This window comes from Stegodyphus dumicola, chromosome 1 (genome assembly GCF_044657685.1).
Source record: "Stegodyphus dumicola isolate Sdum_Otavi_A_Nest chromosome 1, ASM4465768v1".
Classification (NCBI taxonomy): domain Eukaryota; kingdom Metazoa; phylum Arthropoda; class Arachnida; order Araneae; family Eresidae; genus Stegodyphus; species Stegodyphus dumicola.
Genome location: NC_140768.1, coordinates 70,496,394 through 70,513,786, shown reverse-complemented (window position 1 = coordinate 70,513,786; position 17,393 = coordinate 70,496,394). Strand labels below are relative to the sequence as shown.

The 17,393-nt window shown below is 31.5% G+C and overlaps 1 protein-coding gene across 2 annotated transcripts in view; it reads right to left on the bottom strand.

Annotated features, from left to right (window-relative positions):
* Positions 1-17,393, bottom strand: part of LOC118189843 (1-phosphatidylinositol 4,5-bisphosphate phosphodiesterase classes I and II-like) — a 783,373-nt gene that overhangs the window by 23,337 nt on the left and 742,643 nt on the right. For both annotated transcript variants that reach the window (XM_085816200.1, XM_085816205.1), the window contains exons 28-30: positions 15,357-15,435; positions 7,749-7,847; positions 1,996-2,072 (exon numbers count right to left, since the gene is read on the bottom strand). In XM_085816200.1, the coding sequence (XP_085672326.1) occupies positions 1,996-2,072; positions 7,749-7,847; positions 15,357-15,435 (255 nt within the window). The remainder of the gene's footprint in view (positions 1-1,995; positions 2,073-7,748; positions 7,848-15,356; positions 15,436-17,393) is intronic.

Genomic DNA, 17,393 nt, shown 5'->3' with positions numbered 1-17,393 from the left:
TTCACTTTCAAGGAATTCATCAACGAGGTTTGCTCGATCTGGACGGGAATTATCATCCATAAATAAAAAGTCAGGTCCATATGCACCCCTGAAAAGTCTTACATAAGGATCTAAGACCTCATCTCGATATATCTGGCCTGTCACAGATCCGCTGCTGAACACGTGTAGGGGCGTACGTCCATCGATCATTGTTCCACCCCATACCATCACACCTCCACTACCGAAACGGTCACGTTCCCACAATGTTCGAGGGATCATTTCGTGTTCCTGACTCCCTCCAGATGTAAACACGTTTAGAATCACCAGTTAAACTAAACCGCGACTCATCAGTAAAGAGAACATGGGACCATTGATGTTCAGTCCAGTTCTGATGTTCTTTACACCAATTAAAGCGATCCCTCTTTTTCTGTGAAGACAGTAAAACACATACCCTTGGCTTTCTGGCATAAAGGCCTTTTTCATTAAGCCTTCTGTATATCGTTTGCCGTGATGCAACAGTTCCAGTGGCGGCTGCAAGCTCTGAACTTAACTGGCGAGCCTTTCTGTTACGACGGGCAGTTAATGCCAGATACCGATCTTCAGAAGCAGTTATCATTCGTTTCCGACCTTGTACAGGCCTCCTTACAACACTTCCATCATTTTGAAACTGTTTCCATAGCTTAGAGACTGTCTGTCTTGAAATATTCAGACATGTGGCTATTTCCATGATTGACTGCCCTGCTTCTAAACGGCCGATAATTCGCCATTTTACAGATTCTTCCAAATGATACTTCGAAGCCATAACAAACCGCTTTGAGTCCCTACACACTGAAATCAAACGCTATGTTGCAGAAATTCACTCAAATATTCAGTTTCCGCAAAGCGTTTGATTCACCCTTGGATGACGTAACGCCTAGATTTGCATATCACAAACCGTTTGATTACTTTTGATTGGATAATGCTAATTAGGCTTGGTTTTCACACATTCCCTGCAAATACGGATCACATTGATTCGATATTTCATTGAATATCATCATTTTTGGGTATGTAAAGATAATTTTGGACATGAGTGTAATTCGCCGATCTCTCAAGGTAAGTGAAAAATGACATTAAAATTCCAAATTTTGAAATTAAATATCCTCGTCAATTTTTGTTGTAAGGAAGACAAACTTCTTAGATTTTGTTTTTCATAACGAATATAAAACTTTCTCAAATATAAGTACAGGAACTGCAACATTGCATTAAAATTTAAATCTCATTACTTGTCGAAAATTATTTTTTTAAAATTTGACATTATCAGGGCATGAATATTTTCGTCATTTAAAGCTAATCAGCATCGGACGGAATAATATGACTGCGATCAATGATTACAAAAATACAGACCAGGTACGGACTTTAAAGCTAGAATAAGGGGGTGGGTATATATGTATACGTTTGGTACTGCGATTACAGTATAAAAGGGAGGTTCACAACTAGATGTTATAGCAGACTCATTTACAAGATTTCGATGTTCTACGGCTAATCGTAATAATCTTTCTACAGCTAATCGAAAAGAGACTCATCTGAAAAATTATGATTTCGCTGGAGATTTTTTTTTTTACATTAAGAATCTGGAAAGATGCCGCAATAAGTTTTACGCATTAATATACAAAGAACGGTTAACCAAGAAAATGAATAAGCAGGAAAAATCTGAGAAGAAAACCCGAAAATCGTCAGTACTTGCAACGTGTTACTTCGTTCCTTTCTTTTTTTTTTAATAACAATGCGATAAGGATTTGATTAAAAATGATATTATGGCACCCCCAGTTTTCCATTACAATAGATAAAATATACCAGTTTCCTAAAAGGATACAAAAATTAATATTTGGAAATTAGCTCCGTTTATTCGCAATAGCGATCTGTTAATTAAACAATAAAAATAAGCCATGTTACCATTAGGCTTTAAGACTGATACCTTTTTCTTGATTCGTAATCCTAAAAAGGAAAAAGGAAAGTATTCAAAGATAAATCTTTTACCTGTCATGAAGACTTTGCAAGCGCTCCACTTGCGATGATTGCATTAATTGCATAGCTTTGTCCATTGCAGAATACAACTGAAACACGGAAAGAAAAAGGTCCATTTTGTACAAATAAAAAGGAAGTATTTCCATACTGTTTTAAAAGCAGTTGCAAGGATAGATATAGCCTTAAAAAGGACAAATCATTATACGTAGAAGTAATTTTGAAATTTGATTTGATAACTGATATGATATCAAATCCAGTCATCTAAATGCTACGCTAGTGAAAAAAATTCCAAAATAACGACAAAAAAATCAGTTATTTTCTAAGGTTGGATTTGATTCGTTGCTGTTTGATACTGAGAGACTGCATAGAATTTGAAACTCGTAAATCTTCTCTTTAGAATACTATTAACGCATTCCAAAATTATCAAACCTTAGTATACAAACTTTTGACAGTAATAAACTTTTAATAGAAGGAAGTACAAATTGTTGTATGACACCGGCTTGCCCTCGTCTCTCATTTATTATTCCATAGTGGTTATGGTAATATGTTAACATTGTAGCTCATTCTGTTAGAAATTAATTAAATATTACAAATATGAGTTATTTATTTGATTGTCATGTATTTACGAGTTAAATCTCAAAGTATCTCAAAGTAGGGCAGGGGCAGTTTGCCCGAATGCATTATGCCTCAGTATGTGAACAAAAGTAGTGCATCAGATTTGCTGTCATAGATATCCTTAGCGATATACAAGGTGGAACATTAAAGGTCCTATGCGTGTACAGACCATGGAGGTGAGAAGTAATGGAACGGCTCTAAGCAGCCCTACCTGCAAGACCAGTAAAATCCATTTCTCCGATAAGCTTTCCAATCTAGCTCATTTTTATCAGCTCAGTTAAACTGCTGATTACATGCAACTGTATGCGTTTTACACTGTTTTAAGCATATTAGGAAAACCACCACTTTGCAATTAAATGAAAAATTTTGATCACACTATTAAAATGCTTCTTAGACGTGTTAAAGTTAAATTTTAGGAGCATTAGCAGTCTCCATTAAGCATAAATAAGATATTAATAAATGCCTTTAAATAATAATGATGGGCCTGGTGATATAATTTCAAGCAATTAGTTCCTCTGTGCTACTTAAAATATGGATGGATAATTTAAGAAACAGTAGTAAAATGGTAAAATGACACTGTATGTGGATATAACATTAATAATTAATTTATAACTACTACATTAATAACTAAAAAATGAAGGGAAATGTAATGTAGCATTTTTTTCGGAAATCATCCAACAACAACCATAACAAGTTTCTGGTATAACTAACCAGAAACTGTTAGCATAAATTTAGGTATTTTTGCATAATGAAACACAAAAGCATAAAAAACGAACGTGCGCCAAGATATATATTGGCGAAAGAAAGCGAAGGTCGGGACATTCGATTCTCACCTTAGCTACTTGTATCTGGGCCAAAGGTCTAATTCAATTAGTGCTTTCTCTTTCAGGTATTGTGTCAAAGTATGTTCTTGTTTCTTTTTCATTGCCTAAATAGGTAAGCCTGATGATAATTCTATGTAAGTTATTCTTTTTAGTACTTAAATTTTTAATTTTTAATGTGAAGAGTGTTATTTTAATTGGTGTTCTACTTACGTTAAACAGAATTCTCATACTTGTTAAATAAAGATTTCGTAGTTATTTTGACTTATGATTCTTTGATTAAAATAGAGGAAAAATAGAGGAAATGTACTCAATATGCCTTACGTGTTAATGCACAATACTACAGAAAAATACTTTAAAGAAAAATAAAATACCAAAATTTCTATAATTATTTTCTACACTTAAGGAGAAAAAGGCAAAATATTATTTCACGAAACATGAACATTAATGGAAGTATAAATTCCATCCGATATTTAAAAAATTAGAAATTTTATGAAGACTGTTTAAGTTACATAATCCCTTATTTCTTCTGCATTAAAATACTTACTTCATAATATTTCATCCATACTACCAAAAACGTAGTACAGTTTATGATATAAATTATGCAAAAAAATAGAGAGCAGATTTATATGTCACTAGGCAGAAATTTTTAAGTTCCATCCTAGAATTTTAAGAGACAGATTGATTGCTATGGAGCTCATCTCATGAAAATAACTTTCTTCGTTATCTTCTTTGTGACATACAGGGAAATGCACATTAAAATTCTGATGAAATATTATGTCTTATTATAATTTAAGAAATTAATTATAATAAAATTTGCCTTCATAGATTTTATTCACATTACTTATAACATTTATGCACACTATTCTTAAAACAAACTGAAAACTTTCCAAATTCAATTTTATGACAAGTAAATTAAATAAGTCAAATTAAGTAATTACATAAGATAAAATTAAACGAATTAAAATTTGGTAAAAACATCATTTAAAATTTTAGCAAAATCAAAGTATTCTTATGATATATCAAGAATATTTTTTTACTTATTTTTATTATTAGCTTGATTTCTATAGCATATCTTTTCATTCTTTCTATTCATTTTCTTTTATTATTAGCATTTTTCATTAATGTATTATGAAAAACTTGATTATACTTGAATAATAAACGTAACAATTGTTCTCCTCTAAACAAAAATAATTTATTGAATATAGATCTAAATTTCTGTAATGTAACTTTTTCGATAATTCTTTGCACCAATGTATACTTCTCATCCTTAGATAATAATGTTTACTTATTGCTCGAATTAAGTGCACAATATAATCTTCAGTCGGACATATGACAAGATACAGATGATATTTCTTCCAATACAGTGTTCTGATAGGGTCGAGGATAATGCGCTAATATTTGCAATGAGGAACACTTATTGATTATTTAAAGCTACGTACTTTTGACGAGCTTTATCCGTTTCTAGGAAAAAATCCCACAGGAATAATGCTCACAGGTGGAGCGGACGTCGTGTTTAATCTCGGAGGCCGGAAACTAGTCAGCTTTCGCCTCATCCCACTGTCTTTACGGTCCTCTTTCACTCTCGTGTTGGATTGGGTTACTATAGACGTCAATGACACTCTCAACACTATTTTCGATATTTTTTAATTAAAAGCGATAAAATGATTTCTTGCTGCATGATTAAATGTTCAGAAAGAGCTGATGCATCAAAAATATATCAGTGTTCATCCATTAATCATGCAAAATAGCAATGGAGGCTCAGTTTTCGTATCTAATGATGTTTTATTTACCTTTATGGTGCAGACAGATGCTATAGCCAGTTACTTTAAAATAGGCACTTCAAGGCCGTTTCTAGCCTCTCCCCATTTGCCATTGTAATTCGTGTCAGCATCATCCTGCAACATTTATTTTCTCCACGTCACCTAAGGTTGTTGTTCAAATCAGTCTTCATTCGCATGCTCTTCATGAATAGAAACAAGCTAAACGGAAATGAAGTGGGGGAAAATTTTAAGTGATTGCCCCTTTTTTTTCCGCAGCTGTAGTTCCTATGGTTACGAGTCAAATCGGTGGCGAAAATAGCCTTGTTTTAAAGTAACAAACAAATCTATTGCGACCATTGTAGAATGTTCCCATTGTCGCCACAAAAGCCGTAAAGACATATGAAGGAGATAAGATGTATTCTTTTCAACAAAGAATCAAAATAGTGGACTCTGGTAGGGAAGCAAAAGAAGCCGTTTCTCGTGCGTCAGGAATGGACAACGTCTAAACCCATGCCGCCGGAAGAATATGTTATGATGCAAGGTCGTATTTTGATAGAGGTCATATGTAAACATTGACCAAAAAATGACATTTTTACAACTATTTTTTTTAATGTTGCTCAAATTTAAGAAAAACCTTGCTGAAAATTAGGTATCTTTTGAATTTAATATTTTTAAATTTTAAAATCGATAAAAATTTCTTTGTCTGCTTTTCAAAGGAAGGCTTTCTTTATTCTCTGTCGTCTCCGAAAAGGAAGAGGAAAATTTACATTATTTAGTATACAAGTATCAAATATGTTCACAGAGTAAAAGTATTTCACACAGTAAAACTGCACTTAGAATTTTCAGCTTAAGAAATGCAATCAGAATAAATTTCGCTCTCTCACAATTCAAACTCATAAATTCTAACTTAATAAAGAAATTGAAGAATCTAAAACGCATATACTTATCAGCAACTTTAACACAGAAGCCTTAACTTAAAACTTAAAAAATTTCATCATCAAATTATCAGCACAGATCTAACTAGTTAAGTGGGAGATTTAAAGATGGAAAAAGGTTTTATTTTTTTTTTCTTTTTACTTAAACATTTGGTAATTTTAACGACATGTTTCTGTTTTACGATCTCATAAGGTTACATGTATGTTTCCCGAAGCATGGAATTAAAAGAAATAGCTTATTTCATGTCTGCTTTCTGATGCTTAAATATACCTGGAACATGGTAAAAACCATTTTTTCTGAAAGTGAATAAAATTATTTTTGCCAGCCATTTCCTTAATGCAATTTAACCAGCAGTGTTCGTTATCAGGCATTACGAAACGCGTCAAGAACTCGAAAATATATCCATATAATAGCTCTCGAAATGTATCCATATAATAGTTCATTATTATAATGTTACTCATGTGATAATAATGAACTAGTATATGGCTACATTAATGCAATGCACTATTAAATTACTATCGAAAAGCAAATTGAAGCTCTAAGTTTCATTTTTATTTTTGTTAAATATTCACATTATTGTTAAATTTTTGCCACTTTTTATTTTAATTATATTCCAGTTCTCCAGAATATGCGAATTGCATAAATGGAAGTTATTAATATAGGAATTTCCGTTTATGCAATTATTTTGAATTCAAGGAATTATAACTACTTATACTAGTGTCTAAAACTTGAGATTGAGCGTCTATTGCTGAAAGTTGTAATGATGGTGCGGCTGTCCCGTTGACGGTCTTCTGTCTAAAGCTTGAGAATGCTCCTGAATATTAAAAAGAATTATTATTAAAAAGAAGTATTATAAAAAATATTAAAAAGCTGCAATTAATCTCAAGGCCAAACTTCTAGAAATAACTGATTGTTTAGTGTCAAAGGAAGCTAAGTTTGGGGCATATAATATAATAAATTAAAGCCATTTGAAGATCTGGACGACTAATAAATCGGAAACCTTTGTTTAATATTCCGTGTTAATAAGGGAATAATCCAGCGAAATATAAATTTCTTTATAGAAATTCAAAAAGAGATAAAATTATTAAAAATTGTAATAAGTAACGAAATAGGAAAAGCCGTGAGATTTCAGTTGGGAATCTCATTAAATAATACATATATTTTTGTTTATAAAAACTGTACGACGATTTAGGAACATAAAAAAGTCCTTCTCAATGACCAGTCATTCTCCTCCGTTCACACGGCGTACCTTGGATCCTTTGTCGTCGACGAGACGTAGTGACTCATAAAAGAAGTTACTTCAGCCAGATAATGAAACTCTATCGTTTCGCTACACCATTTTATTATACGGTTAGTGCGACACTTCAGAAGAAACTCCAGATCACGCATGCGCTATTATCCTGAAATTCTAAGCGTTTGCATATTATACCCTGTTTTGCATTTGCTGTAAATTTCAATTAATCTGCATGATTTCATCAAGGGTTTTTCCATTTTTACAAATAGGAGTGTGAATTATGTATTTTCAGTCGGCACAATCAAACATGAGATTTTATATATACTGTACAGTAAATCAATAATTTTTGCTTTTCATAAATGGTTTTTATAAATATTATGAGATACTGGTACTTACTGGTTCTTGATATTTGGAATAAATCTCCATCTCGGAGTGTAAATGCTCTTTGTTTAAGGCCAACATAGTTTGAGAAAAGTTATTACGTAGTTCGTCCAACTAGAAAAAGAAACCATAGACTTGATTTTCGTATCATGAATTTTTAAAGGTATTTGAATTGTTTTTCATTAAGAAAAAAACTTCATAACTAAGCGACTTTAGAAGTAATCTTACTAATGCCAATTTATGGTAGTTCGAGTAGATTTGTAGTACTACTTATGCATTCAAGATTTATACAGATCTCTCTTGCAATAAACCATTTCTATGAAATGCATTTCTTCATAAATAAAAACGCCTTAAATTAATGAATGTGTAACCACAATTTATAGAAGAAAAGTTTTTGAACCTTCACAAGATACAAAATAATTTCCCAAATTATATCACATAGTATAAAAACCAAACTACAACACTACATAATATATTTAAAAAACATGCATCATATGTTAAATACACATCTTAGTTGTAAAAAGTATTGTATCATTTTCATTTAACACAAATCATTTTCAATTGATACAAAATAATTTTACTTAGCCAGAAATAGCATAACAGCAGCTAATTTTACTTAGCCAGAAATACCATGACCTCAAATATATGAAGTAGTGTCAAGTATAAGTTGAGTTAGTGGAAGGTTTTGAAAACTGGACCTGGTAATGTAAAAATGTAGGTCATATTATTGGGTTATCATTCTGCTGCCTGAATGCACCAGACACTATAGCCTATAATATGAACTCCTTCCTGAAAGACCTGTAGATTGACGAAGGCACCCTGCAAACCCTTGTCGAGCAAAATTCCACAGTAATTGGAGGAACTAGTAGAAGATGAAGAAGAGTGTCTTTTAGATTAAAAATGAACTTTATTTATCCTAATTTTGAAAAATTAAAGAAGTATAAAAAATTAGATTATTTATAAAATGACCTAATTTTATTTCGTCCTTTCCTCAACCGTCAAGCAGAAAAAGTAGCAGTTACTACACGTTCTCTGGCTATCAACTACAGTGTCAAAGTAAAAGCTTATTGCTTGCTGTGAGTAATATAACTAAAACGTGTTGTTTTACTTACAAGGATGTTCTTATTATAATATTCTATATAATAAGTATCCTGCAAATCTGGCCTAAACCCATGCATGATTAAAAGTTAAATTCTGTAACTCTACAATTGCTTTTTTGCCTCTTTTCTTAAAGAAGAATTAAGTGCTAATGCACATTTTTCGAATAAGCAAACATTTGCCAAGCGAGAAACATATGTACATTATTTTGAATTACACGTTTTGCTCACGTAGTAAGAGCACTTTCAGTTTACAACCACGAGGTTTTATCGATATGAAACTCAATACAGTTAATTTTGAAACATGAAAGCTGTTGAAAGCTGTTGAAAGCTGTATAAGCTTTCATGTTTCAAAATGTGTAATATTTGAGATGATGTGAACATGTAAAACTTATTTCGTATGTCAATTGATTGGTACAAATTTATGTTCCTATTAATTCAAGAGATCTAGTGTTCATAGAAGAGAAAGAATGTAGGAGTGTGATAGAGGAACAAAGTGATCATGATTTTGGTAAAACAAAACCGTATTCATCATTAATACGATTTTCATTTGTAGAAAGTCAAGTTTAACTAATTGCCCATGAAATTATCATATTAGCCCGAGCATATTCTCGTTGTGCAAGTCGTTAACAAATCCCGCTTGCAATTGGAAAATCCGTGGTTCGAATTCCGAAGAGGACGCAATGGATTCATCATGCGTCGAGCCTCAGAAAATCTAATAGTCTGTACAATACAGTTCCTAACAACTGATTTTAAATTATATTAATTTAAACGTTGACTTGTGGTTTAGTACGAAATTAAAAACATAAAATTTTCTATTTTTTCATTCACTTCATTCATGTTGTTCTATAGATGAAATAAATTTCGAACAGCAAATTTACATAATCTAGCTTGGTATGATTATTTAAACTTAAACGTTATCTATAACGTGTTGAACACTTCAACTCTAAGCTTGGGTTATAATCAAATATGAGGGTCGATTTAATATGAACGAGCCCCAATATTTAAAAAACACATGCTTAAGGAAAAATCTACATTTTTATAAATTATTTTGCTACATAATCTTTTTATTCCATGATACATTTCACTCAATGTTTTACTAGTTTTTTCATTCCTTTCTAGTACAATAAAGCTGGGCGAGTATTTAACGAGTTGCGGACGAATGCTTCCACTTGACTGATGGTTTTAAATCGCTTGTCCCCAAGTGCTCCTTTAAGAGATTTGGACAAGAAAAATCCAGCCTCAAAACGTCGAGGTCAACATTTGACCCACAAACAATCGAGTTTTGGCTTTTACGGTGTTTCCTTCGCTACATTATGCTTGTACGCATTGATTTTAAATGCATCTATGTTTCGTCATCGCTGATAATTTAAGTCATAAAGGTTCTGTCATAAAAGCTTTCTGATCATTGGTCAGCGAAGACTACTAGGATGTGCTTACATTTACAACATATTTAGGTCTTCCTCTATTTCATTACACCCAACCCTCACGCTTGACCAGGACATAGCATTTTTACCAAACTGAAGCTGCAGTCTGCGGTAAATTTCGCCTGGTTTTACGTTTTCATGGGTGAAGAACTAATATTATGCATTGCTTGACAGAAACTAGCCCATTCTTCTTACTGATCGTGAAGGCCACTAGATGAAACAGCGAGAGTCGGCAGCAGTTTGTGTGCCGCCAGATGTCGCTGCGAATGAAAAACAGGTCTGCCCGACATTCCCTATTCTGTGAGTACGGAAGTCGTCGGAATCGCGGGGAATCGTCGGAATGTTGCCACGTAGTCAATCAGGCTTGTGTAGTTAGTTCTAAGTAGACAATGGCTTTGTATCTGTTTTCACTGCTAATTTTTTCGTATTTAAACGAAAAATACGGTCGCAGATTTCTGAATCGGCGGCGAATTTATAGAAAATATGTTAATGCTTTTGCTCTGAAAAATATGTTTTCATTGCATATTTCAGATTGCCAAAATTTATAGTTATTTTAATTTGCGATGAGCTGAGAGAGTATTTGGAGCCACATTCGGAAAACAAGAACGCAATTTCTACTGAAAGAAAGGTTATTTATACTTTTCCAGAAATTTTAGATATATATTGTAATTATATAGTTTAAAAATAGTAGAAGATAATAAGTAGTTATCTAGCATATAATACTTCTTCAGTTAACAATAATATAGACATCCGAGAAGCGTCTAGTCGATTTATGAACAGCAAGAAATAAGTTTACTTTATAACAATGGAATACCTTACGAACAATATTGTGAACACAATAAGGAATGTCGTTCAGTATTACGCGAAATTCACACTACTGTAAAATAAAATATAAATATTAAAAAAATTATTTTATAGTTTTATAATATTTTTTCAGTAATAGTACTACTAGTGGTGTGATACTTTTAAAAATAAATTTTATCACAAAGGGCCTTAGCCCAGAAGGGCTATTAATTGCGTTTTGGCATTTTGTGGCGTTTCACTATAAATGACTTTTAACTTTTCGAACTGTTGCCACCAAATGTTATCGCACTGTATTATAGTTAAAGAAATTAAATAATGAGGAATCTTCAAAAATATATGAATGTTTTTGCATTGTGGTAAAACAACGGTACCGATGTAAATTTATGTACTATTGTAAATTTTGAATAACGTAATCCTCCACCCGAATATAGGCATCTGAAAGCCCAAATTCGGAACTGGGAATTTGTTTTATTATCTGTTTCATATTTTGTAAAGCATTTTTAAGTTTTTGATTAAGAAACTCAATGATTTCAAAGCGAGCAATGACAACACTGTACGGAATAATAGTTAAAAAAAAAAAAAAAAAAAAAAAAAAAAAAAGAAAGAAAGAAAGGAAGCATTTTCATCTCTAGAGCGCGAAACGGTGTATAGGAAATTCTAAAGATATGCTCTTTTTAAATTATACGATATTGCGGTTGAAATGAATCTTATGGTTTAAGTGCGAAGAACATGATATTTAATAAATAAGGGTAACACGCAAAATGTTAAAAAAATGGCCCTTTGGGCGTAATATAAAATCCGAAAGATTTCAGATTTTTTCTTTATTTCTTTATTTATTTTTTTATTTTATTTTATTTTTATTTTATTTTATTTACTTATTTATTTTATTTTATTTTATTTTTTTTTGTATGTGTGTAATTTTATAACGATTTAAAGCTGGTTTCTAAGGGAGGACTTTCTGAGGAAAAGTATTTCGTATACACTCTGCACATGGGGAAACCCACGAAAACTCCGATGCGGCCAGCCAGTTCGCGCGATTCGAACCTCGAACCGAACTACCTGCATTCAGCGACTCTACGGCTTGGCCGCTGGCGGTCAATAAGACCGCCAGCGTAATAATAATGCAGTACAATAATAATGCAGTATAATTCTACTAATAAAGTAGAATTATACTGCATTATTATTGTATTATGTTATAAAGTAACAGTGCTATAAGACTGAGGATTTCTTCATGAAATGATACTTTTGTAATCTATTAGTATTAAAAAAATGTTTCTTTGAAAACGTTAAAAAAAATTCGTTAAGTTTTACAAAATAGAAAATCGATAATAAAACAAATTCCAAATTTCAAATTTGGTTTCCCACACGCCCATACACGTAAGAGGATTACGTCATTCAAAATTCGATGCTCTATGTACCGTTGTTTTATCACAATGCGAGAAATATACATATATTTATGCAGATTTTTCATTATTTAATTTCTTCAAATATAATACAGGAGTCTTAACATTTGGTCGCAACAGTTTGAAAAGTGAAACGGATATTTATAGTGAACCAACGCAAAATCGCAAAACGAAAAAACAATACTCCTTCAGGGACAAAAGCCCTTTGGACTTTAAAAAAAAAAAAAAAAAAAAAAAAAAAAAAAAAAAAAAAAAAAAAACAAAGCCCCTTTGGACTAAAAAATCTGAAATTTTTCAGATTTTAAATTACGTCCAAAGGGGCATTTTTTTAACGTTTTAAGTGTTACCTTTATTTATTAAATATCATGTTCTTTGCACTTAAACCATAAAATTCAGTTCAAGAGCAATATCGCAAAAAAATGTTAAATTAAGCATATCTTTAGAATTTCCGATATACACGGTCTCGCGAGCTGGAGATAAAAGTATTTTTTTTCTATATAACGTTGCCATTTCTCGCTTTTAAAGCATTGAGTTTGTAAATCAAAAATTCGTTAAAGTTTTACAAAATATAAAATCTATAATAAAACAAATTCCAAATTTGGGATATCAGATGCCCATATTCGCAGTAGGATTTCGTCATTCAAAATTCGATGACTCTATGTACCGTTGTTTTATCACAATACGAGAAATATACATACATTTATGCAGATTTTTCATTATTTAATTTCTTCAAATATAATGCAGGACTCTAACATTTTGTGGCAACAGTTTGAAAAGTGAACCGACGTTTATGAGTCCGACGCAAAATGCCAAAACGAAAGCAATAGTCCTTCGGGACTGAAATCCCTTTGGACTAAAAAAAAAAAAAAAGAAAACAAAATCTGAAATGTTTCAGATTTTAAATTACGTCCAAAGAGGCGTTTTTTAACATTTTGTGTGTTACCTTTCTTTATTAAATATCATGTTCCTCGCACTTAAACCATAAGATCCAGTGCAACAGCAATATCGCAAAATAGTTTTAAAACGAGCATAGCTTTAGAATTTCCGATACAGAGACTCACGCGCTGGAGATAAAAATCTTTTTTCTGCACAACGTTGCCATTGCTCGCTTTGAAATCCTTAAGTTTGTTAATCAAAAATTCGTCAAAGTTTTAAAAAATAGGAAATCGATCATAAAACAAATTTCAAATTTCAAATTTGGTTTTCCACATGCTCATATTCGTTGAAGGATTACGTTATTCAAAATTCGATGACTCTATGTACCGTTGTTTTATCACAATACGAGAAATATACATACATTTATGCAGATTTTTCATTATTTAATTTCTTCAAATATAATGCAGGACTCTAACATTTTGTGGCAACAGTTTGAAAAGTGAACCGACATTTATGAGTCCGACGCAAAATGCCAAAACGAAACTAATAGTCCTTCGGGATTCAAATCCCTTTGGACTAAAAAAAAAAAAAAAAAAATCAAAAAAATCTGAAATGTTTCAGATTTTAAATTACGTCCAAAGGGGCGTTTTTTAACATTTTGTGTGTTACCTTTCTTTATTAAATATCATGTTCCTCGCACTTAAACCATAAGATCCAGTGCAACAGCAATATCGCAAAATAGTTTTAAAACGAGCATATCTTTAGAATTTCCGATACAGAGACTCACGCGCTGGAGATAAAAATGTTTTTTCTGCACAACGTTGCCATTGCTCGCTTTGAAATCCTTGAGTTAGTTATTCAAAAATTCATCAAAGTTTTAAAAAATAGGAAATCGATCATAAAACAAATTTCAAATTTCAAATTTGGTCTTCCACATGTTCATATTCGTTGGAGGATTACGTTATTCAAAATTCGATGACTCTATGTACCGTTATTTTATGACAATGTGAGAAATATACATACATTTACGCAGATTTTCATTATTTAATTTCTTCAAATATAATGCAGGACTCTAACATTTTATGGCAACAGTTTGAAAAGTGAACCGACGTTTATCCGTCCGACGCAAAATGCCAAAACGAAAGTAATAGTCCTTCGGGACTCAAGTCCCTTTGGACTAAAAAAAAACATAAGAATTAACTGTTTATAACAGAGTTCTCATTTTTCTATTGTAAAAGAGGTATCGATTATTATTACAGTTTTCTATTTAATGTGTCAAAGTGTTAAAACGTTGGTTTGACAAGGACTTCTTCAACTGCAGGTGACCTACATTGATTATTTTTACTTGAGTACCTCCATTGTGAAAATAATATTACTATCTTTTAATTATTTTGACATTATAAAATCTTTTGAGAAGGAAGAATATTTAAAATAAGCACTAAGCATAAGCATAAGAAATTAAAATAGAACAATGTAATATTAAACAAAGTATTACTAATATATGTATGACAAAAATTGCAATACAAATTAATCACACATACAGAATAGATTATTTTAATTTTGGTTATATATTTTACATTGAAAAATTATTTTCTATCATGTTAATTATAGGATAAATTATTTAAAATAAAACATTTTGATGCATGTGTGATAGCCGAATTCAGCAACAATCGGCCATACTGCAATGAAGGAATGACTTTTATTTCTTTTCATGAAAGAAATAATTTTTATAGAAAGAGAAAATAAAAGAAAGAAAGAAACATTAAGAAAGAAGATTAAGAATTCTTACTTAAAGAAATATTTTTCTAATATTAACTGTAAAATAGATTGCGTGAAAACACAGTTTTAATGTAAGCATGAAATAAAAAATTAAAAAAAAACTGGTTTGGTTTCCTTATTCTAGACAACAACCCAACCTAACGACTTGAACTGATTAATCACATAGAGATAAAGACTCATATTTGATCGTCCTATGCATTCTAAATTTCGAGAAAAAGTGAAAAAAAAAATCCATACCTTTGCTCGTTGTTCAGGAGGAATGATCTGACTATCTACTTCACCGACTCGCTTCGACTGTCGTCGAGGATTCCAACACCTGCAAAAGGAAAATATTTGTGAAAATTACTCTTGACAGTTTTCATTTAACATTATTTGGAAGGAAGAACAGCCAAATGAAAATATGAAATCTAAACCTAAACTCTAAATTTTTAAGTTCGTTAAAGCTGCATATTAGAATACTTCATTTTCTCTTCTGAAATTCCCGTGTGAAATTATAACAAATATTAGACATATTATATATAATGCAGAGGGATTTAGAGCACATTTTAGCTTCCTAATAAAGTTAAATTTGCATTTTCAGTGGCACTCCTTTCAGTACAATCAGAATAGAAAAGCGAAGACTAGAAAAGAAGACTTCAAAGAATAGAAATGCAATGAAGAAAAAGGGTTAAAAGAATAAGATCACACAGTAAACGGAATCCATTATTCTTATTTTGTGCTTAATTTTAACCGTTAGAAGTAGAAGTGTTAATCATATTTCCATGCTATGTTATACTAATTAACTTGTGCAAAACAGTATATTCTCGACGAATTTTATGTTATTGAAATGTATTCCAACTTAGCATAATTTCGATTTATCACAGTAAATAAGGAACTACTAGATAATAATCTGATAGATTTCAAATACTGTATCACCATTTCTTTCTCTTTCCTTTTCCATCACCACAATCCTATATCCACCAAAGGAAGTGTACTTGAATATGCATTTCCCTCTAAATGATTTCCATTGACTCTTTGCATTATTGAAAAACTTCTTCCGTGATGCAAAGAAAATGCCTATAAGTGAACAGAAGGGTCGTTTGTGTGAATGAAAAGTCATTTCTGTTTGGCAACAATGATGAACAAGTTTTTGTGATGAGACAGATTAGTAACAGCTGTGATCTCGCATACATCTTAGAGCTTCAAGTGAGAAGAAGGTATTGTGGATAGTCATTAAAGACGAACATCGATTACATTTAGCTTTTACTTTTTTAAAAATATGATTGCGAAAAGATATTTTCAGATATTATTATTAATTATTTTTACTACCCTACTTGGGATATTCCAAAATTCCGCTTCTTTTAATAACTCACAGCCATAGTGCAGTTCAGTTTTTTGCATTGTTTCAGTCTTTCTTGCTTTCCGTTCACATCAAACTTCACTTGTCGAATATGTACGTAATGTCACTGGGAAGCACCTGACATCTTCTGACTAGCCACTGGAAAAATTCTGTAACAAAGCCGTCACGAATCAACTCTATCTTCCAAGAGGATAATTCCAGATGATATGATTAGTGAACCCTTCCTTACTGTCTTGCCTAACACTTTGACATTCATGGTGACTTATAGGTTAGTGAATTTTACTATCATTATCCTTTAAATTATTTTTGAATCCGTAATAATTTGAAATCATTATTGTATTTCGTAGCTTTTGCAGATAGAGAAATATCCGTGGAAAATAATGTTAATATACTTTTTACTCGAGCTTTAACCCTGTCATTCCCGGAATTTTCAGTGTTAATATGGTATGTATGAATAAAAGTCAAATGATACCGCAAAAATTAATTTCAGCTACACAATAATATGCAATTTTATGTTAAAATATTATAAAAGTTTAAATATTTTAAAACGAAGTTACATTTCTTATAGTTAAATAGAATTTGCTGTTCTGGATACTTTTGGCCCTATTTGAATCCTCTGCACTGATGTCTTGAACAAGACAAAAACAACAACAAATAGAATTTAAAATTATATGAGTATAAAGTAGTGATTCATGAAATTTGATCAATAACTTGCATGATATGCCTACTTTCTTCTTTAGATCAATATACTGAATATAATAAATCTAAAGTACAGTGCAAAAATTTCTATCAAGTGGCCATTGAAAGTATGAAGCATACACTAATCCATGATTTGCTGATGATGCATTTTTAGAACAAAGAAAGAAAAACTGGAATTTTAAGTAACAGGCATCATTTTTAAAGTATAAAAAATAGAATGAAGTAAATTATATGTA